Raw genomic sequence first — 22,006 nt, 5'->3', positions numbered from 1 at the left:
GTTTGTATGCTCACAAACCATGACTGCTCTTTGTGTGTGTGTGTGCGTTCGTGCATGCATGCGTGCGTGCACAAGACTGAATGCCACTTTGTTTGATAACATGCAACACCTCCCTTACACTTTCCTCTTATCACCCGTATCCTTAAATAAAGACTGAGACAAGCATGCCAATCACTCCACTAATATATACATACGTGCACACACACACGCACACACACACACACACACACAAGCCTATAGCCTAATAGTAATGCATAGTCAATAATTGGGGATGATGGATAGAAGAGACCGAAAAGAAATCTGTTTTAAATGATGGAAAGGATGATGCAGTTATAACAACTTAGGAGGTCCTTTAATTCCAAAACATTTTTAGTTGTGTTTTTCACTCATGGCTGTATATTATGTCCCAAATGGCTTCAATGGTGTTTGTTATTCATTTACTTGTGTCCTATAATTTTACTGTTGATAATGTTTGTTGTTTGTATGAATTGGCCAGGTGGCAAATGAGTTTCCCTGCAGGGGTTAATAACATATTCTGTCTAAACTAATAAATAAAGGAAATGGAGAGTTAAAAACTATTGTTATTGAACACATTTGAAATTTGAGTGATGAAGCAAGATGGTTGGGGGGGAAACATCTGAAACTATGAAGGCACTGACAAAGAAGAATACTATTGAGAAAGAGATGAGGGTTGTACTATAGGAGAGGCAGTTGGGCATTACTGACTAACACAAAGTCAGGAATAAATGTTAATGAGTGGGTCGGCAGTTAACGACCAGTTCAATAAAATCAATTACCAAGGATATGGATATTAGCAGCTTTTGCAGCTTTTTCCTAAACCAACTACAATGCAACATTATTATAGTAAACATTAAGTTATTTTGTTAGTTGGTGAAATTGGTGTATTGATCATAACTTTCAACCATATCATAGTCAAAGATATAGAAGATGCAAGTTGAGCTTTGATATCCTATATCATGCATTCATGTGTGCAACAACTACATCCATGCACATGGAAGGTGACGGGTCCTGTTTACTTCACCTTCCCACTCCACTATTGTCACAACGACTCCTTCTCAAAAGTCTAATTGCTAATGCTGTCTGCAGCTGTTGATGCTATTTACTGGCATTTGCCTGATAAAATCTGCATGTGCAGCCCTGCAGTCAATATTAGGGCCATCCAATGTCTTGCCCATTTAAACTCGCCAGTCCTTTAACTAGACATGAGGAATGGCAGTGCAGAAAGAAGATGTCATATGCAGAGGGAGGTTATGCTACCCTGAGCGAGCTGCGTGTTTGTTCAGACATTGTTTGAAGCACACCCAGAACACCCAGCAGTAATATACAAAATGACAGAAAGAAAGACAGGCAAGGGACACACAAGAATGTCCAAAAAGAGAGCCCTGGAACAGTCCTGGATAGAAAACAAACAACGAAGCAAAAAACACACATATGGGTGGGAGTCAGTCAAAATCCTCAGTCAGTATGCCAAATAGAATGGAGTATACACAGAATATTAAGATAACATAGAAGCATAGACGATCAATAGATACAGTTAACTCTTAAGGTTTCCACACCTTAATGAAATAACCATGACAGTTCTGTTTGCTAAAATGAATCTGCTCCATCTTAGCAATGAGAAGCATTTCATCGAGCCACCTTTTGAAACATGGGGGTGTTGAAGACTTCTAGTTAAGCAAAATCAATTTCTTAGCTGCAACCATGCCTGCATTAAGAGTCTGTTATTGGTGGGAGGGAAGGGGCCTCGCCAAGTCAGAGTTGCCAAATATTGCCAAGTTGAAGTCTGGCTGAATGTTTGTTTCATATTGTCTGGAAACCAATTAAATATGTCACTCCAAAAATGTGTCAGGACTGGGCAACGCCAGAACAAGAGTGATAATGAACCTTCTGCAGTACCACATCTATCACACAAGGGGGAGACTGATTCAATGTTTAGTTTTAGAATAATGCAATCTATGGATAACTTTGAATTGAATAAACCTATATCTGGAGTTCATAGAACAACTCTTTTTTTTTCTTGAAAAGCCCTCCTCCCACAGATCATCTGACACTGGAGCACCTAGTTCTTTAGCCCAGGCCTCTTTAATGTGACCAGTACTCGCTGGTGTCATAAAAAAAGTGTGTTACAAGATGTTTAGTTTGGATGTAAAACAAGTAAATCATGAAAAATCTGACTCTTTTGGTTGTAAAGTGTTTGTTCTTTTTACGTTTTGTTTATTTATCCCCCTCTGCTTGCTCTAATATGTAACTGTTATGAATCTGTTCACTAATTGCTTTTTGTTTCTCCCTATGGGTGTGTGTGGTTGGGGAAATGATTGGGAGAAGGACAATGAGGAGGCTGAAATCAGCTGCTGGATCTCTCACTGCTGGCTCGCTCATGAGAGTCACATCTAAATGTTGTATTGATGTGTGTAAAGAATTCTGGTTACCAGTAGGCTAGAGGGTGAGTGCCCTGTCCGACAGTCCTTTGTGGGCTGGTCTGGGTGACTTAAACTTATTTTTGTTTTGTTTGGTGTCTCTGACCAGCAGACTTTTGTGGTCTTTTGTGTAAATAAATTGTTTTATGAATTGGAAACATCATGACTTGTAGTTTTTATGTTAAACTCTTAATTTGAGAGGTCGTAACAGTTCCCTCTAAAGAGTTTTGTGTGGAGATTTTGTAAGAACTGATCTCTCAGGGGTCAAGGGGCCATCCTGTTATTTTGCAAAGACTAAAATAGCCCCCTGAAAAATGTGTAATACAAACATTTTATGCAAAAAAATGTACTCCTTTAATCTTGCCTGGGACGAAACACAGACCTGATAACACAGGCTGTAGCGAGAATTAGCATGTATATACCATATTAGCCTAGCCTAGCCTGCTTGACAATACACACAGCTAATCCATAATCTCATAAATGGCTCGGTTTCTCATGCTTCACTCTGTTTGTTCTAACTATTATTGTCTTCATCATATAGCTCTAAAGAGTTGTCTCACACTCAAAACATGACTAGCTTTATATTCAGCAACTGGAGTTGTTTATATCCGCGGCCACCATTTTAGACATAAACAATCAATCAATCAATCAAAGTTTATTTCTTGAGCACATCTAAAACAACGAGTGCTGTACAGGCAGAAGTCACACTATAAAAACAACAATAAAAACAACTAAAATACAATAAATAGGAAAATGAAATAAAAAGATGTCAAAATGTCAAGCTCAGTTTGTGTTAAAAGCAAGAGCAAAGAGGTGGGTTTTAAGCAGTGATTTGAAGTTTTCAATGGTTGGAGCAGTTCTTATGTTAACAGGTAGGGCGTTCCAAAGAGAGGGAGCAGCCACAGCAAAGGCTCTGTCACCTCGGGTTTTCTGCCGGCACCTCGGAACATCTAGCAGCATCTGATTAGATGATCGCATCGCTCTGACAGGAGCATGGACAGTCAATAGTTCAGACACATATTGAGACGCCAGCGCATTTAGAGATTTAAAAACAAGCAATAAAATCTTAAACTGGATCCTAAAACAAACACGCGGCAACACACGCTCACGGTCAACCAGGGTCACATTCCAAGTCCTTCAGTGTCACGATTATAAACTAAAGCTGAAACTAATGCCTTTGCCAATTCATTGATGCAAATGTTAAAGAGGGTTGCCAATTTTGACAGCACACTTGTTTGTGTGCCTGGACTTTATGATGTCAGAAGTTTTCCCCTTTAATTCCACTTTCTAACAGTATGTACAGCATGCCAAATTGAGTCGAATACTTTTTTAAAGTCGACAAAGCAGGAGAATAATTTGCTTTTCTTTTTGTTTATTTGGTTGTTGAGGCTGCTGAAGGTGAAGACGTGGTCTGTTGGATGATAATTTGGTAAAAAACTAATTTGTGATCCGACGTTATTTTCGTTGAGGAAATGAAGGAGTCTGTGGTTCATGATCATACAGAGGATTTTTCCCAGATTGCTTTCGACACAGATCCTGTGGTAATTATTGTGCTCAAATTTGGCTCCACTTTTGTGGACTGGCGTTATCAGTCCTTGGGGTCAAAGATTTTTAGAAAAGCCAATTGAAATTTGAGGTCTAGTGACTTTATTTGATCCTGAAGTTCTTTAAAGCTAATTAGGGAATCTAAGGGGTTCTGATAATCTTTAATAGTGGGCTCTAGACTTTGTGTCATGTTTTGGTTTCTGTGTGTCTTCCCACGTGTGTTTGTTTTGTTTTTCCCTGTCTGTCACTCCCTCTGTGTTCTCCCTTCACCCCCTAATTACTCATTGCTTTCAGGTTTGTTCACAGGTGTGGTCACTTCAATCATCTCATTATTTAAGCCGGCTCCTTCCACACTGCCGGCGGCAGATTATTGTTCTTCCCTCAGTGGTTCATACTCGCCGTGCAGTATTTAGTGCTCGTGTTTTTGACCCTTCGTGTTTTTTCTCCCTCTCGCTAGTTCCCAGTCCTGCCCGTCCTGTACCTCGTGTTCCTCGTCGTCTTGTTCGTCTTCATCTGGCTTCCACACGCGTGCTTTTGGATCACCTTCGAGTCACATTATATTCTTGTAACACATTTAGAGTCACCGTATATTCCTTGTTCACATTTAGAGTCACCTTATATTTCTTGTACACATATTTAGAGAACTCTAGAGTGGAACTACAAAGGAACTCTAGAGTGTTACTAGAGTTCCTTTGTACATTTTTCAGCCATTTGTTTTTTTTTTAAATGTAATTTGCACACTATTTTGGCTGTGTCGTTCCAATATAGCTCCCATTTGCCTGAGTATGCTCACTTGTAAAACACTTTAGAATTGTAATATCCATTTCATAAATTGGCCTAAAATGGCTGGGCTACAGAATTCCATCCTTTCTTGTTCCTACGGTTGATTTTTGTCGCATTGACAACCATTCAAAACAGTATTTTTAATCCCACATTTATCCCCACATAAAATAATGCATTCTTTCAGTTGAGATAGGATTTTTTAAGTAGGGCTTCTGAACTTGTAATGTTTATATTTGTCCACCAGATGGCGCCAAATTTTAAAAATAAAAGCACCCAGGAAAGATTCTGCTTTTTAGCGCCTTTTATAATGGTATATTTCCTCTTAGATTGTGTAAAGCTGGATGTGTGTGTGTGTGTGTGTGTGTGTGTGTGTGTGTGTGTGTGTGTGTGTGTGTGTGTGTGTGTGTGTGTGTGTGTGTGTGTGTGTGTGTGTGTGTGTGTGTGTGTGTGTGTGTGTGTGTGTGTGTGTGTGTGTGGAGATGGAAAGACATTTCAGTGACCTCCAGGGTCAGCTCATTGACACAGGGTGACTAGATCTGTGTGTGTGTCACATCAAAAGAGAAAAATCAAAGCCCAAAAAATATTTTCATATATTCTGCATTACAACCATGTATGTGTATTGCATTAGTGGTATTACAGGGACTTCAAGGATCAGCTCATTTACTAAAAGTGAATGATACTGGATCTAAACTAAGCCACATGAAAGAAAAGTGTTTGGGTGTGTGTGGGCCACATCTAAGATAAATCAAAAATCAAAGCCCAAAACTTTGTTTTGGTTTCTGATCACTTGTTTATGCAGGTGCATTTCAGCTATGGTTATAAGTATGACCAGTAGTGCGTCAGCAGTCATTTGGCAAGAATGGCAAGACATTTCACCACGCAGGAGGTGCTTGATCAAATTATGCAGTCTGACTCTGAGGATGAATCCTCATCTTCCTCTGAGTCTGACAGAGTCAGAAGTTGAAGCGGAAGATTTGGACTCCAGCTCATCTGAAGTCTCATCTGAAGATGAGAGCGAGGAGGAAGCAGAGACAGGATTTACATGCAAAAATGGAAAGATCTGGTCTCCCACCAACGATGAGAGTCTCCGCTTCATCCCAGCAGCCAGAGGGTTGACCCCGGGACTGACGCACTTCGCTGCTGCCAGAAGCAAGGACCCAGTTTCCAGTTTTTTTCTCCTGCTCACAAAGGAAATATTTGAGCACATTGAAGCCATGACAAATCTGCATGGGAGACGATCCATTCCGGAGTGGAGAGATGTGAACACGCTGGAAATGCAGGCCTATGTGGGGCTGCTTGTTTTGGCTGGAGTTTATAAATCAAGAAATGAGTCCACCCTCAGCCTCTGGAGTGAAAAGTCAGGTAGGAGTATTTTCCCAGCAACCATGTCCCTCAAGCGCTTTCATCAGATCAGCCGAGCACTGCCCTTTGATGACAAGCTCTCCAGACCCCGCCGCAGGGATGACAAGCTGGAAGCTTTTAGGAAAGTCTGGGAGATGTGGACCTATCGGCTCCCAATGCTGTTCAACCCGGATATCAACATTTGTGTTGACGAACAGCTGGTCCCTTTCAAAGGACGATGGTCTTTTAGGCAATATATGCCTAAAAAAACAGCAAAGTATGGGCTGAAGATTTGGGCCTGTTGTGATGTCAAGACCTCCTACGCCTGGAGACTACAGGTTTACACAGGCAAAGAAGTTGGCAGACCTGCAGAGGTGAACCAGGGGATGAGAGTGGTCCTGGAGATGACCGAGGCGCTCCAGGGCCATGTCGTGACATGCGACAACTTTTTTACATCGTTCCCACTGCCGGAGGAGCTGCTGAAAAGGAAAATAGCCCTGGTGGGAATAATTCGACAAAACAAACCTGAACTCCCCCTCGCTTTGCTTCAGAGAAGAGGAAGAGAGGTCCTCTCCTCAAAGTTTGCTTTCACGCAGAACTGCACATTGGTGTCCTACGCTGCAAGACGAGGGAAAAATGTGCTCCTCCTTAGCACAAAACACCGGGCTCCTGATGTCAGCAATGACAACAAGAGAAAGCCAGAAATCATCATGGACAACAACCGATGCAAGGGAGGAGTGGACAACCTTGATAAGGTAGGGTTTTTTTCAAATAAGCATTTTCATGTAAAATAAATAATAGCTGAGAAAGAATATTAGGATGATTTATTCATACTTTTTTTTTTTGTTTTGTTTTGTTAGGTTGTTTCCACATACTCGTGCCGGAGGAGGACCAATAGGTGGCCACTGGCTCTCTTTCACAACGTCCTGGATGTGTCACTCTACAATGCCTTTGTCGTTTGGATAGCCATGGATCCTTCGTGGAATCAAAGCAAAGCTTATCGGAGGAGGCTGTTCAATGAAGAGGTTGGAGAGATGCTTGTGACACCTCACATTCAAAACCGAGCTCGCCTTCCCCTCTCATCAGCAGCTGCAGAGATGGTCAGGAGTCTTCAGGATGCTGCTGCTGGCCCATCGCACGTCCAACCAAGTAAGAGCAGGAAGCAATGTGAATTTTGCACAGGGACAGAAAGAAAAATGTGCAGCCCTTGCTGCAAATGTGGCAAATTCTGCTGCAAAGAACACAGCCTGTGCATTTGCAGCCTCTGTTGTACCTAAGATGGTCTCTCTCCCGCTCATCCTCTCTTTCTCTCTATCTCAGCCTCTCCCTATCCCTACTGCATTTGTAAATGTTCTATGTATTTCAATGTTATTTTTTCAATGTTCATGTTCTAAAATAAATGTTTTTCTTGTTGAAATTAATCTTGTATTTTGAATGTATTTTTAGTACACAACAAGGCAATATGAATTTAGTAGGGAAAAAACTTTTTACTTCAACATTTAAGGTTTTACAGATGTTTTAGGAAGGTGGCCATTTATCAGCCATTAGGGACAATTAAGTCAGTTTTTTAAAGGAACTCTTTTGTACACATTATTGTCACATTAGATTTATGCTACACATTAGTGTCACTCATCTTTCATGTAGTACATTTATTCACCGTGTCACTCGTTGTTCAATAAATTATTGTTCGTTTATTCTGTCTCTGAGTCGTGCGTTTGGTTCCACTTATATTCTGAATCCTAACACAATAATCTGGCCAACATGGAACCAGCCGATCCAGAGATAGAAGCTAGTTTGTTGCGTAATGCTATCTCGTCTCAGGGAATTATGCTTGGCCATCATGATCAGACTCTCCGTGGGTTATTGGAATCACTACACGTGATTTCCGCCAGTCTGAATCGCGTAGAAAATCAGCTGTTAATTTCTCAGACAGCTCCTGTCACTCACATTAACCCTGTCGTTTCTGCCACCAGTTCTGCCCAGCCTCGTGAGCCTTTTGTTCCAGCGCCTGAAAGATTTTGTGGTAAACTTGGAGACTGTAAGTCATTTTTGTTTCAATGTACTCTTGTGTTCAAAACGCAACCACTTACGTATGCAGCGGACAGATCCAAGATCGTGTATGTCCTGGGATTACTTTCGGGCAGAGCGAGGACTTGGGGTACAGCGTTTTGGAACAACCCGCTTAATGATAGTGTGCAATTTAAGGATTTTTCTGATATTATGACGTCCGTGTTTGATCAATCTGTGTCAAATAAAGATTCGGGGAATCAGTTACTTAGTTTACGGCAGGGTGCCCTCAGTGTGGCTGAATACTCAATCGAGTTTCAGACACTAGCCATGGAATTGGGGTGGGACGATCAAGCCTTGCAGGGGATTTTCTTAAAAGGGTTAAGTGAGACGGTCAAAGACGGGTTGGTTGGGCGCAATGAAACTAACACGCTTCAAGATTTGATCACCCTGGCCATCCGTATTGACAATCGCGTCCGGGAGAGACAACGGGAGAGAATCAGAGGCTTATCTTGGTCAGCAAATCAAGGGGAGTTTTTGGGTCAGTCAGTTGTTGATAGGCAACGTGCACCATCTTTTCCCCAGAGTGAAAAACCTCGCACCGCAGTTCATGGGGAGGAACCCATGCAGTTGGGTCGGAACCAATTATCTCCTGCGGAAAGAAATAGACGGTTTTCACTTAGACTATGCATTTATTGCGAGGAGGATGGACATCAGCTAATCAATTGTCCCCTTCGTTTAAACTTGCACGCTCATCAGTAGCAGCAGGGGTGCTGGTGAGCAGAGCAGAAGTTATAAATTCCCCTCGTAAATGCCTCAATCTGGAGGCTGGTTTTTTAGTGAATGGTAAACCTATTACCGTAGTGGCGTTGGTAGACTCGGGTGCCGATTCTAATTTCATTGACTCTGAATTAGTTAAACAGACGGAGATCTCAAGCCAGCCCACGTCGATACCCCTCAAAGTTGACGCTTTGAACGGTCAACTTATTGCTTGCATTGAGTACGAAACGTCACCTTTATTACTGACACTAGCAGGTAATCACAGAGAGGAGATCACGTTTAACATCATGCCATCCTCTCATGCTCCCTTAGTGCTAGGTTTCCCTTGGCTCCAACGCCATAATCCCTCGATTGATTGGTCCATGGGTCGAATCACAGGTTGGAGTAACTTTTGTCATGCTCATTGTCTGACTGCGGCTAACTCTTCATGTGAATTAGCTCCTCGTGCTCACTCCGTGTCGTCCGCGGATCTAGCTCCAGTACCTCCTGTTTACCACAACCTCAGTGAAGTTTTTAGTAAGGAAAGAGCTTTATCCTTACCTCCTCACAGACCATACGATTGCGCTATTGATTTGCTTCCGGGGGCCCCCTTACCTTCTAGTCGTTTATTCAACCTTTCTAATCCTGAGAAGGTGGCCATGGAAAAGTACATCACAGAGTCACTAAATTCTGGAATTATTCGGCCATCTTCCTCGCCACTCTGTGCCGGATTTTTCTTTGTCGACAAGAAAGACAAGACTTTGCGGCCGTGTATTGACTTTAGGGGGTTGAACAATATCACAATCAAGAATAAGTATCCTCTACCACTCATTAGTTCAGCGTTTGAACCTCTACACGGAGCAACAGTTTTTACTAAGCTCGACTTACGGAACGCCTACCATCTAGTGCGCATTAGAGAGGGGGACGAATGGAAAACGGCGTTCAACACTCATCTTGGTCACTTTGAATATCTGGTGATGCCGTTTGGACTAACCAATGCCTCGGCCATTTTTCAAGCTCTCATCAACGACGTTCTCAGGGATTTTTTGAACCACTCAGTTTTTGTATATTTGGACGACATTCTTATTTTTTCTAAAAACATTGACGAGCACGTAGTCATGGTCAAAAAGGTGCTCCAGAGACTACTTGAAAATAGACTGTTTGTTAAAGCGGAGAAGTGCGTTTTTCATGCTGCTTCAGTCTCATTTCTAGGTTATATTCTAGAGGGCGAACAAGTAAGGACGGACCCGGCGAAAAGTGAAAGCAGTGCTGGAATGGGACACTCCTACTTCAAGAAAGCAACTTCAGAGATTCCTGGGTTTCGCCAACTTCTACCGCCGGTTCATTAGAACCTACAGTCAGGTGGTCGCACCACTCACTAAACTAACATCCCTCACTGTTCCTTTTGCTTGGTCACCAGCTGCGGAGAAGGCGTTCGTAGATCTCAAGGAGAGATTCTCATCGGCACCTATTCTGGTGCAGCCGGATCCCACCAAGCAGTTCATAGTGGAGGTGGATGCGTCTGACATTGGGGTAGGGGCGGATTTATCTCAAAGGGATACTAGTGATAATAAAGTTCATCCCTGTGCTTTCTATTCCCGAAAACTCTCTCCAGCCGAAAAGAACTATGACGTTGGCAACAAGGAATTGCTGGCAGTCAAATTGGCGTTGGAGGAATGGCGTCATTGGCTGGAGGGAGCGGAGATGCCGTTTGTGGTCTGGTCTGACCACAAGAATCTCTCATACATACAGACAGCAAAGAGATTTAGTTCGAGACAGGCCCGGTGGGCGTTGTTTTTCACGAGGTTCAGTTTCACCGTTACCTATCGTCCAGGTAATAAAAACATTGAACCAGACGCTCTCTCCAGGCAATTCAAAAAAGAAAATGAGACTCTGATCGTTCCGGACACTATTCTGCCTCCCTCTTGCCTGGTGGCGTTGGTTACTTGGGAGGTCGAGTCTGTGGTCAGAGAGGCTCAAAGGGACCAACCGGATCCGGGTGGAGGTCCGGCTAATTGTTTATTTGTTCCAGATACAGTGCATTCCCAGGTTCTTCAATTGGGACATTCCTCCAAACTGGTTTGTCACCCCGGAGTTGCCAGAACTACGGAGTTTATCAAGAGACATTTCTGGTGGCCAACGATGGGCGTGGACATTAAGGACTTCGTGTTGCCGTGTTCGGTCTGTGCGAGGGGCAAGGCATCTGATCGGCCGCCAGCGGGTCTGCTGCATCCCCTTCCTGTGCCGGGACGTCCCTGGTCTCATGTGGCACTGGATTTTATCACGGGTCTTCCGGACTCCGAAGGTAACACAGTTGTTATAACAATTGTGGATCGTTTTTCTAAGACTGCTCATTTTATTGCCCTACCTAAACTGCCCTCTGCTGCTGAGACCGCTGAACTTTCGGCTGCATGGCATCCCCGTTGACATTGTCTCCGGCAGAGGGCCACAGTTCACCTCGCAGCTGTGGAGAGCGTTCGTTCGAGCCTTGGGAGCCACGGTCAGCTTGTCATCCGGTTATCACCCTCAATCTAACGGACAAACTGAGCGGGTGATAGAATATTAGGCCTTTTCTGCTTATAATCAAAGTGTTTACTGCAATAAAGTTTCATCACCCGGTCCAAAGGAAAGGTTTGATATTTACAGTTTGAATGATGTTCGCTTACATTTATATTATACCAGTTATTTTATCATGTTTTATTCCAGGTTTGTGTGTGTTAATAAAATTGCCATACTTTTCAGTAAGGTGTTTGTGTGAAGAGGGCTTGCAGAAGTGAGTGCACATTCCAACATGTGTTTGATGCGGCCCTTTAAACTGAATCACTCACCAACTCAAACATAGGTTTAGTTTAAGGCCCTGAACAGTTAATTACTCATCCACTTTTATAGGTTCAGTGGGCCTTGATAGTTAATCACTTAAATGGTTTGTTGCTTAAAAGGAAATGATTACGAGACTAGATGTCTGCTTGTGATAAGAAACAGGCCAGGTAGGATGTGTCTTCCCCTATAGAAGGACAAAGGATTCGGGAGTATGATGCACCAATGAGAAAAGCGGAACCAAACATCAGGAGGCGCATAATTTGGAAGTTGCCCCAATCGGAGGATGGAAACCGCACATTCTTGAATGCATAATTTGGTTAGATAATCTCTGTCTAATGTATAAAAGGGTTCAGGGAAAGATAGTCGGGGCTCAGACTTCGCGAACTGACCAGGTATCTGTCTGTCGTCAGGGACACGTAGTGTTGAACCCAGAGACTCTGTAACTTCTATTCTTGATTCATCGGGTTAATAAACTCTGTTAACCTGAAAGAGACGCCTCCAGTCATTCCTCTCATCCCATCAAAAGAATGCGCAGAGATTTGAGGTAATTATTTAGAGGAGTCAGATTTCTATTAACAACATTTAGGAAAAGGATGAAATAGCAACTTTTATCCTTCAATACCAACTTTTATCCTTCACGGGCCAACCAGGACCTTGAGGCCATGCTTCGCTGCGTCTGTGCGCAGAGACCCCGCAGTTGGAGCCAACATCTGGCATGGGTGGAATACGCTCACAACTCACTAACTTCTTCCGCGACAGGTATGGCCCCATTCATGTGCTCGTTGGGATACTTACCCCCTCTGTTCCCCAGTCAGGAGGAGGAGATCGCCGTTCCGTCCGTCCAGAATCACCTGTGACGGATCCGCAGGACCTGGAGGGAGGCTCGTTCTGCGCTTATGAGGACCAAAGAAAGGAACCAGAGGTTGGCTGACCGTCGCAGGATTCAGGCACCAGTTTATGTTCCCGGGCAGAAGGTTTGGCTTAACGCTAAGGACATTCCGCTCAATGTGGAGTCCAAGAAACTGGCCCCCCGGTTCATTGGTCCTTACGAGATTGAAAAAATTATTAACCCCTCTGCAGTTCGTCTCAGACTCCTTTCACCCTACTTTCCATGTTTCTCAGGTTAAACCGGTTGTCACGAGTGTTCTGAGCCCTCCGGCCATCGCCCCTCCACCCCCCCGGCTCGTCGACGACCATCCGGCCTTTACTGTCAATAGGATCATGGATGTTCGCCGCAGAGGTCGGGGGGTCCAGTTCCTGGTCGACTGGGTGGGGTACGGTCCGGAGGAGCGGAGCTGGATTTGAAGAGCGCTTATTTTAGATCATTCCTTGATCCAGGATTTTTATAGACAGTTCCCGGGGAAACCTGGAGGACCGCCAGGTAGCGGTCATTGAGGGGGGGGTACTGTCATGTTCTGGTTTCTGTGTCTTCCCACGTGTGTTTGTTTTGTTTTTCCCTGTCTGTCACTCCCTCTGTGTTCTCCCTTCACCCCCTAATTACTCATTGCTTTCAGGTTAGCTCACAGGTGTGGTCACTTCAATCATCTCATTATGTAAGCCGGCTCCTTCCACACTGCCGGCGGCAGATTATTGTTCTTCCCTCAGTGGTTCGTACTCGCCGTGTCTTTACCAGTATTTAGTGCTCTGTGATTGCTTGTATTATTCCCTGTCGTGTTTTTGACCCTTCATGTTTTTTCTCCCTCTCGCTAGTTCCCAGTCCTGCCCGTCCTGTACCTCGTGTTCCTTGTCGTCTTGTTCGTCTTCATCTGGCTTCCACACGCGTGCTTTTGGATCACCTTCGAGTCACATTATATTCTTGTAACACATTTAGAGTCACCGTATATTCCTTGTTCACATTTAGAGTCACCTTATATTTCTTGTACACATATTTAGAGTCACTTTATATTACTTGTACACATTATTGTCACATTAGATTTATGCTGCACATTAATGTCACTCATATTTCATGTAGTACATTTATTCACCGTGTCACTCGTTGTTTAATAAATTATTGTTTGTTTATTCTGTCTCTGAGTCGTGCGTTTTGTTCCACTTATATTCTGAATCCTAACACTTTGTAGTTTATCTCATGTGTGTTTTAGTTGTTGTGTTTCTGTTTTTGTTCAGAATGCTCTATCTGGCCAAAAAGGTTCAATAAGTGATTTATCCATACGTCTCCATTTTGAATGGATTCTTCAATTTAATTTAGTTGATTCCTGATATGTTGGTCCCTTTTATTTCTTAAAGTATTTTATACTGTTTTACGGTTTCACTATAGGGAAGGCATATGTTCTGCTTGATAATATTTTGGCATTTTCTATTTGAGGTCTTGAGGTTAGATAATGAAGCTGTATGGTCAAATATGTAATTTAGTGTTCTACTGCGCTGTTCACTGTTAGGAGGAAAGTTATTTTCTAGAAACTTGTCTAACTTTTATTGGACTTGTTATTGTCTAATCGCATTTTGGTAAGATTATGCACTGTCCTTTTTCCATTTATAGCATTTTTTTTTAATGCTATGTAGTTTGATTGGTGTCTGTGCTTTCTGATTGGTTGTTGCTCTGTTAAGGTAAATTGTGGTTTTGCTGTGGTCTGAAAGTGGAGTTAGTGGGCTTACTGTGAACGCTCTGAGAGACTCCAGGCTGAGGTCAGTGATGAAGTAATTACTGTGCCGTTACTGAGAGATGAGCTGTAAATGTACCTAACATATGAGTCCCCTAAAAAAAGTAGCTTTTTCCCCCCTGTAAAAAGCTACTATTTTGATTTTTTTTAATAAAGGGGGATAGTTCTGATGAATTTTTCAGAGGTAAATTATATCATTACATAAATAAAAATATTATTTTAATTTTTTCTTGACTGTAACTTTTGTTAAATTGTGCTAAGTGCTTTCCTGACAGATTAATGTTTGGTCTTCATATATTAATAAGTACGGTCTTTTACCTGTTTTTTGTGATAATACTTGTGAATCTGTGCTATCCAGAGGTTTATTGATTGATGAGCCATATAAACTATGTTTGTTGTTGTTAACTAACTTAGCTTAAAGTTAAGGACAAAATTAAGGCTAAAGTACAAACACCTGGCCATGGTGCTGTCTCTGCCGGAGATACATCACACACCCGTGGTTATGAATTTCAACGTCTCTGGCTTTTAACAACAGTAGCTAAGATAACAAAATGAATAAATAATATCTCCTGGCTCCATTTTACAAATCTAAATTTAAAAGGTGTGTGTAGTTGGTGGAGGTGTGTTTAAAAAACAACAGTCAAAAAACAAACGGCGTCAGGGCTACGAAGCGGCCGAACAGTTAGTGACGCGAGTAGATGGTCCTCCCATAGACCAGACAGTCTCATTTCGGAGGCCACTCGGTTCAGCCTTCGCGATCCACGCAGGACGTGGCTTCGTGGACTGTGAAGACTATGGAGCAAAGGTGTAGGATGCAAATTGCAAACTAAAAATGTATGGAAGAGAAATCGAAAGAGTGGAAAGTTTTAGATACTTCGGGGTTGAATTTGATCAGAGAATAACTTGTTCTCTGATGTAATGAGATGCTGGTTAGGATTGAGGTGGGGTGCAGACTTTGTATCACTGAAGCGAATTTATGTTGCCTTAATCACATCCTGTTTTGACTGTGGGAGTGTAATACATAGTTCAGCAGCAAAGTCCGTACTCATTGGCAGGATTGGATGTTGTTCAGGCTCAAGTGTTAAGACTTTGCTTAAGAGCAGTCAGATCATCTCCTGTGTGGGCAAATAGGGCTTTTTTTTTTTTTTTGCTATGTCGGGCTGGCAGACCCGTCGCCAGACCTTAGTCTCAGGGGGGGCATATGAAATGCATGGGGGGGCACAATTATTATCAGCCTACAGTAAGCATATTGTAGCGATTGTAGAGCCAATCGTGGGGTTTTGATGCCGCGGAGCATTGTGGGTGTTCAGGACTTTGGGGAAAACCATGAGTGTTTGGGGTATTGATGTGAATGACCTCCTGCTGTTGGCAGTGTAGCGTGTTGTTGTTAATGTTCTGCCTAAATAAAAGCACCTTCTAGTTGGCAGTGTGTGTTGACTGAGACCAAAAGCTTGTCTTGAGTCATTCTTCCACACAGCTCGCCACAATATTTTTAGAATCCTATACTGTATTTGCGCAGCACGAAGTCATCATGTTAAACAAAACCAACAATATGACCTGCGGTATAGCCTACACCACATAAGCCTACATAGAAGCAATGTTATGATGAATATCAATAACACAATATACAACATATTAGATCTCTCAAATATTGCATTTTAAAGCAGTCCACAGAGGGATATGCATTGACATGTAACACACACACATCTTTTGGCTCGGCTCACCAAAAAGAGCCGGTTCTTCCGGCTCCCAAGTGGCTCTTCAGATTTTTTGTAAAAATATGCATTATATCAAATGTTTATGATATAAACACACTTTTATTTATACACTCTGCAGAGTTGCAGCTTGAAGAGGAAAAAGGAGAGAGAGAGAGGAAAAAACCCAAATAAACAAGCGGCCTTGGCCAGGATTTTTGAAATATCGAGGTCAACATTCGAAAAACATTTATTTTAGGCAAAACTGTTTAGTGTGTCTTTGTATAAGTGTGTTGCTGCAATCATAAAATATATAAAACTATAACTGAAGTATTTGTGTGTGGTGTTGCTGCCTCACAATAAATAACAACTAAGGTGATCTCTAACTGTATATGAAGTGTTTGGTATAGGATATGGTGATTGACTGAGTGATATAGAGAGACTCTGGTCTTTGTATGTAGCTGGGTCCTGGTCTTTGTATGTAGCTGGGTCCTGGTCTTTGTATATAACTGGGTCCTGGGCTGATAATGGGCTTCCTGGACCTAACTCCACATTCATCTCACTGGTTCCTTCTCCTGCTCTTTCTCTCTCCTCTCCTCCTGTCTCAATCTCTGTTAAATTCTTAAAATGAAAAGCCTCAGTATACTGAGTCATGATTATTACAATTGTAATGCCATGTTTAGTCACAGTTTTACTTATCCATCCAAACATCCAAATAATATTATAAAATGCTGTTCAGCCTTGAACATGAACTTCAAATATTCTGATTCATGTCCTTTCATTTTTCAGCCCAGGCTACATTTACATCTTTATTGTATTTATCTGTTGCATCTATAGGCTCATTCACTTAGCTTATTACCAAACACCTAAACACATAGACACTAAATTCTCCTCTCCTCTTTGCCTGATCATCCCCTGCCTTTCTTGCTGCAACAAATGATAACTTGATTGACGCTGCCTCTTAAAACTATGTTACATCGTTGCTCCGATTCATTTAAATGCCGTTCTAAAAAATAGACCTGCAGCGTGTTTACTTTTGGTTTTAATGAAACGAAACTTAAAGAAAAATACGAGGAGGACATAACAGAGGTGTCAACCTCTGTCTCTGTCTCTCTCTCCTGTTCGTCTGCTGCGTGTATAACCCCCCTCCCCCCCTACCCCTGCTCAGTGAGGACACAGACGCAACCGCACATCTTCACCAATGATATCCGGCTTTACATCACGGCTTTTACATTTAGTCAGACCGTGATAGGCTGTTACAGTGTAGATTCCCATCAATCAAACACAATCACACCATTGTTTCTTAATATTTGTAATGGCTTAAGGGTAAAGAATGCAACATCAATGCAACATAATTTGTATCTATGATAATATATAATTAAATTAAACATTTTTAAACATCTGTGCCTCAAGTGGGGGTGCACAAGCATTTTTGCGGGCGGGCCCAGCCCCCTATGGCCCGCCCATAGCGACAAGTGTGCGGGCTGGTGTTTTTTGAGTTGGGTATGTTCATTTCAAATTGTGTAGTGCAGTACTCAGACAGGAACCATTTGAAAACTCTGTATTAAGTATTATCTAAATGTATTCCCTTAACTAAAGATTGTTTGTTTTATATGTACAGTATATCTATTGGAAAGGTAATAAGGCACAGCTAATTCTTTAAAGGTTTGACTTGAAACAGGATGGTGTATCGGTCAGCTTACAGAGGAAAATGATGAGGAGACGTAATTAGTCTTAAATTGCCTGTGATCCAGCAGTATTTATTAACTAAAAATCCAGTGTTGTATTCATTTAGTCTAACCCTAACAAAAAAGGTAAATCAATTAAGGCGCTAATACAAATATGAATTGGTAAACACTTACTGTATTTCTAACATAAATACATTCCTCAGAATCATTACAACAAATTCTTCAACAGGAATATAGACTGGTGTAGTTTTGAGTCCTAAAACCAGGAAGTGAGTTAGCATTGTAGCACCATGGGTTCCTAATTCTAAAAGTCAGTGGAGATTTTGAATAGGTTTGTGGTTAGACGCTTGAAATAAGGTCTGTGGTTAACACAAGCTGAAGAGATGTTGACGTTTTGTTAGACGAGAAAAACTACGTTAGCTAAGAATCCATTTGTGAATTTTAAAGTTTTTACTCAAACTTTAAACGGCGGTTGCTAACGAGTAGCTAACTGAAACTACAGTGGTCGTCACAGACATTGCACGTCATCACACCGGGGACTCTCTCTCTAATCCTCCTTACAGCCTCTAGTCATGCGTTTCAGTGCTCTTGTAAATATTAGGTTAATAAACAACTTATTAAGCTAACGTTTAGCTATCTTGTCAAATCCGCTTAGATCGATGAAGCATAATGGTCGTGACGTCATTATAAACCGACCGCGGTGTAATTCGCTAGAACATAACGTTAGCTTTTTACTTCTCTCAGCTGCATTAACTCTTCAAACTTCATATAAATGATGTTCATCTGTAAAGATTATCCCGCTGAACAAAACAGCAACGCGTCAGAAATGTGTGTTTGACACAGAGCTTATTTTCTGCAATGATCCAAAATCCCATAGGCGAATTTTCGTAGGAACCACCGGCGTGATTTTTTCGGGTTGGCCTACAAAAACACATCATTACTATACCAGTCTATTAAAGTGAAAAATAGAAAATGGCAGAAATTAACTTCCTAGACAGATAACCATTTCACTATAGGCTACTGTGTGCATAAGTATTACAGGCGCCATCTGCAGGTCAACAAAAAATATTACTAGCAGAGTCCACAAACGGACTTTCAACCACGCATGGAATCAATTAAACTAACATCAAAGAGAAACACGCCTCATGCGTGATGAAACTCAGAAATAACATTAAACTACTACAAGCATTCAACAACAATAAACCAGAGGGTAAAGGCCATAATACAATCATACTTTCTCTAGTTAACAGGAGGCTACAGGTGTAAATACCAACTTATGAATATTATCGAACATTAAGGACAACTTACGTTCCGTCATTGACTCAACTCTTGTTGGAAACAGGACAGTAAAGATCCCTTAACAAAAGGTAATACTTATGTAGTAAACTTATGTACAGAGTCCTACTTGCACGCTGCCGCTTTCGTCTCCGACAAGCTCTGATAACTGTTCATGATGTGCTGACTTTATCATTATGCAGAAGGAGCCTGATCAATTAACCTGAACATTGCTTACTGTCTGAGCCTTTTATACAATATCCATTTTTATTTTACCTGTGTATTTTTGTTAATTGCTGTAGCTATAGCAATGTAGAAAACAATACCAAATGTACAACTTAGGTCTCTTGCATAATATTTATTTTTACTCAATTTCACAACAGCTTTTACAATACATGCGTGAACTTTGGACAACCAGTTGGTTGACGAGTTTGTTAATTTCTAAAAGGTGTATTGGTGCACTAATTGACCTTTTCTCTTGAATGGATGCGTTAGTGATGCTTTCCACAATGATCACAGAAGTAGTGGGTAAGCTTGTGACTTTTCAAGGAGCCTGATTGAATGAAACTCTTCCCACAATGCTCACAGAAGTAAAGCATTTCTCCAGTGTGGGTAAGCTTGTGACGTCTCAAAGAGCCTAAATGTCTAAAACTCTTCCCACAATGGTCACAGGAGTAAGGCTTTTCTCCAGTGTGGATTAGCTTGTGACTTTTCAAGGAGCCTGAATGTCTAAAACTCATCCCACAATGGTCACAGGAGTAAGGCTTTTCTCCAGTGTGGATAAGCTTGTGACTTTTCAATTTGTCTGATTGGCTGAAACTCTTCCCACAATGGTCACAGAAGTAAGGCTTTTCTCCAGTGTGGAAAAGCTTGTGACTTTTCAATTTGCCTGATTGTCTGAAACTCTTCCCACAAAGGTCACAAGAGTAAGGCTTTTCTCCAGTGTGGATTAGCTTGTGACGTCTCAAAGAGCCTATATGTCTAAAACTCTTCCCACAATGGTCACAGGAGTAAGGCTTTTCTCCAGTGTGGATAAGCTTGTGAATTTTCAAGTTGCCTGATCGTCTGAAACTCCTTCCACATTGGTTGCAGGAAAAAGATTTTTCTCTAGCGTTAACCATGGAATGTTGGAGGCGTTCTCCGGTGTGGGGAACTGATCCAAATTGATCCATCTTTGCTGAAAGGTTGCCTTGGTTTTTGCAGACCTGTTCCTGCAAAGCAACAACAAACAGACAGAGAAAGAGACAAACATAAGATTGCATAGGATATCAAACACATGCTTCCTGACAATATGAGAAAAGTTTTCTCAATCCAAGTGAACATTGGTGGGGGTTTTTGTTAGGGCTAAGAAAAAGAATCGCCCTAAAGCAATACTTAATGAACAGAAAGTAATTAAGAATCACTGCCCAAAAAGATCTCAAGGTAAACAATCGTTAGTCCATATAAAGAGTCTAAGTTGACCACCTATCCATTGATCAGTTTGGTAAAACCTCAGTCCAATAATAGGTTTCTTGTCTCTTGTTTAACCTTCTGGTGTTTCTATGCCTTCACCCTTTAAGAAAACACATCATGGTTAAAGTTCATGGAGCCACGCAGGTTTGTTCTTATGAGTGATTGCCTCTAAAGCTTCCAGCCCAATTTAGACCCGAGTTTACACAATATGGTTCCGTTCTTCCTCATTCATCAGCACCCATTGGCTCTATTTTCAGAGTGAAGCAGAGAGCAGTAACACTGGGCAAAGTTCCCACGGTATTTACTGAATCATGTGCAACTGCACAAGATAATACATTTTATATGGTATAAAACTGGTATAAACACAAGAACAAATACAAAGAAGGGTGAACTTGGATTTTTTTTTTTTTTTGATTGTCTTGCTTTTTCTATGGGTAAGTAACTATTGTGACATTTTATTAAGGTAGTAAAGAGAACTACGACCTAGAGTCAAATCAGAGTATATTATTTGATGTCTGACTTCCTGTTGCACCTGCAAGACCTGCTTTGTGGCAAATTAATGGAGCATGCTCTGGCAAAAATAGAAGCCTTATGTGTCTTAGATTTTAATGTGTAAAATGTAAATGCACATCCTCCCTTTTAAGATTACCTTATTGTTTTCCTTGTGCAACCAACAAAATAATAAAACTTAAGCAACAAAATAACTGTTTTCTCCGTGTGGTTAAGTGTGGAATTTGCATCCTAACTTAATATTCCCATATTATACTCATTTCCCCTTTATTATGTTGTAGGCCTGTGAAACCTGTAGAGTAGCTTTGCATGATTTGGATCTCAAAATAACATCTTATTGGTCTTTTATTTGTGTTTGTAAAAACCCTCCTTTTATTTTAGCCTCTGCATGAAGCCTCTCCCCATGTGCTCACTTGCCTCTGATTGGTCAGCTCCATCGATGCCTTTCAGGGGGGCAGAAGGCTGCAGGCGTTGATGGCTCGACCTGTCTATGACGAGGTTCAAAGGCTCTTCTGTTGAGCTCATTTCACTGCTCCTTCTTCCCTTTTGCCAGATATTCTTCTTTTGGAGAATCCACTCTAATGTCACATAAGGACAGTAAATCAACAAAAACCCATTAATCCAAATAATAACAATACACTTATCGCCTCTTCACAAAAATCTGACCCTTTCTTGAGAATAAATATGTGAAGAAAAAAGTACATGGGAGGTTACATTACTCTAGTAAAACATGTGCAACTCTCATGATATTAGCATAGATAAACCGTTTTTGTAACCTCATGCACTTTCAGCTGTTTATACTTTAAGACAACTCTAAACATACACCTTAACAAACCTTTATCATTAATACAAATATAAAGAAATTAAGCTGTTAAGTTTCGCTAGTTATCTTTTAACTCTACCAACAGGATGAAACTTCAAACAGAATCCAAGTTCTTAGTTTTATGAGTTTTTCTCATAAAGCTCAAGACTATTGAAGCTTTTTACTAACAAGACAAAGAACAAGTAAAGAGCGATTGTTTTCTTACCTTGATAGTATAATGAAGTTAAATGAAGATTGAGTTTTGTTCTGT

The 22,006-nt window shown here is 41.4% G+C and overlaps 1 protein-coding gene across 1 annotated transcript; it reads left to right on the top strand.

The window, feature by feature from the left end:
- Window positions 1-5,536: 5,536 nt before the first annotated feature.
- LOC306820563 (piggyBac transposable element-derived protein 4-like) lies at window positions 5,537-7,583 on the top strand. Its single transcript, XM_079338443.1, has 2 exons — window positions 5,537-6,862; window positions 6,968-7,583. Exons 1-2 carry the CDS (start codon window positions 5,579-5,581, stop codon window positions 7,382-7,384), a joined length of 1,701 nt encoding a protein of 566 aa, XP_079194569.1. The 5' UTR covers window positions 5,537-5,578; the 3' UTR covers window positions 7,385-7,583.
- Window positions 7,584-22,006: the final 14,423 nt, after the last annotated feature.

The sequence above is a fragment of the Symphodus melops genome (genome assembly GCF_947650265.1).
Source record: "Symphodus melops genome assembly, chromosome: 2".
In the NCBI taxonomy this organism is placed as follows: Eukaryota; Metazoa; Chordata; class Actinopteri; order Labriformes; family Labridae; genus Symphodus; species Symphodus melops.
The sequence above is the reverse complement of the archived record's forward strand: the minus strand, read 5'-3'. Positions and strand labels throughout refer to the sequence as shown.

What these genes read in the sequence shown, in the direction of transcription:
- LOC306820563 (XM_079338443.1), top strand. Translation starts at nt 5,579, where the DNA reads ATGGTTATAAGTATGACCAGTAGTGCGTCAGCAGTCATTTGGCAAGAA. An exon ending in GAGTGGACAACCTTGATAAG is followed by an intron (nt 6,863 to 6,967) that starts GTAGGGTTTTTT and finishes TTGTTTTGTTAG; the next exon opens with GTTGTTTCCACATACTCGTG.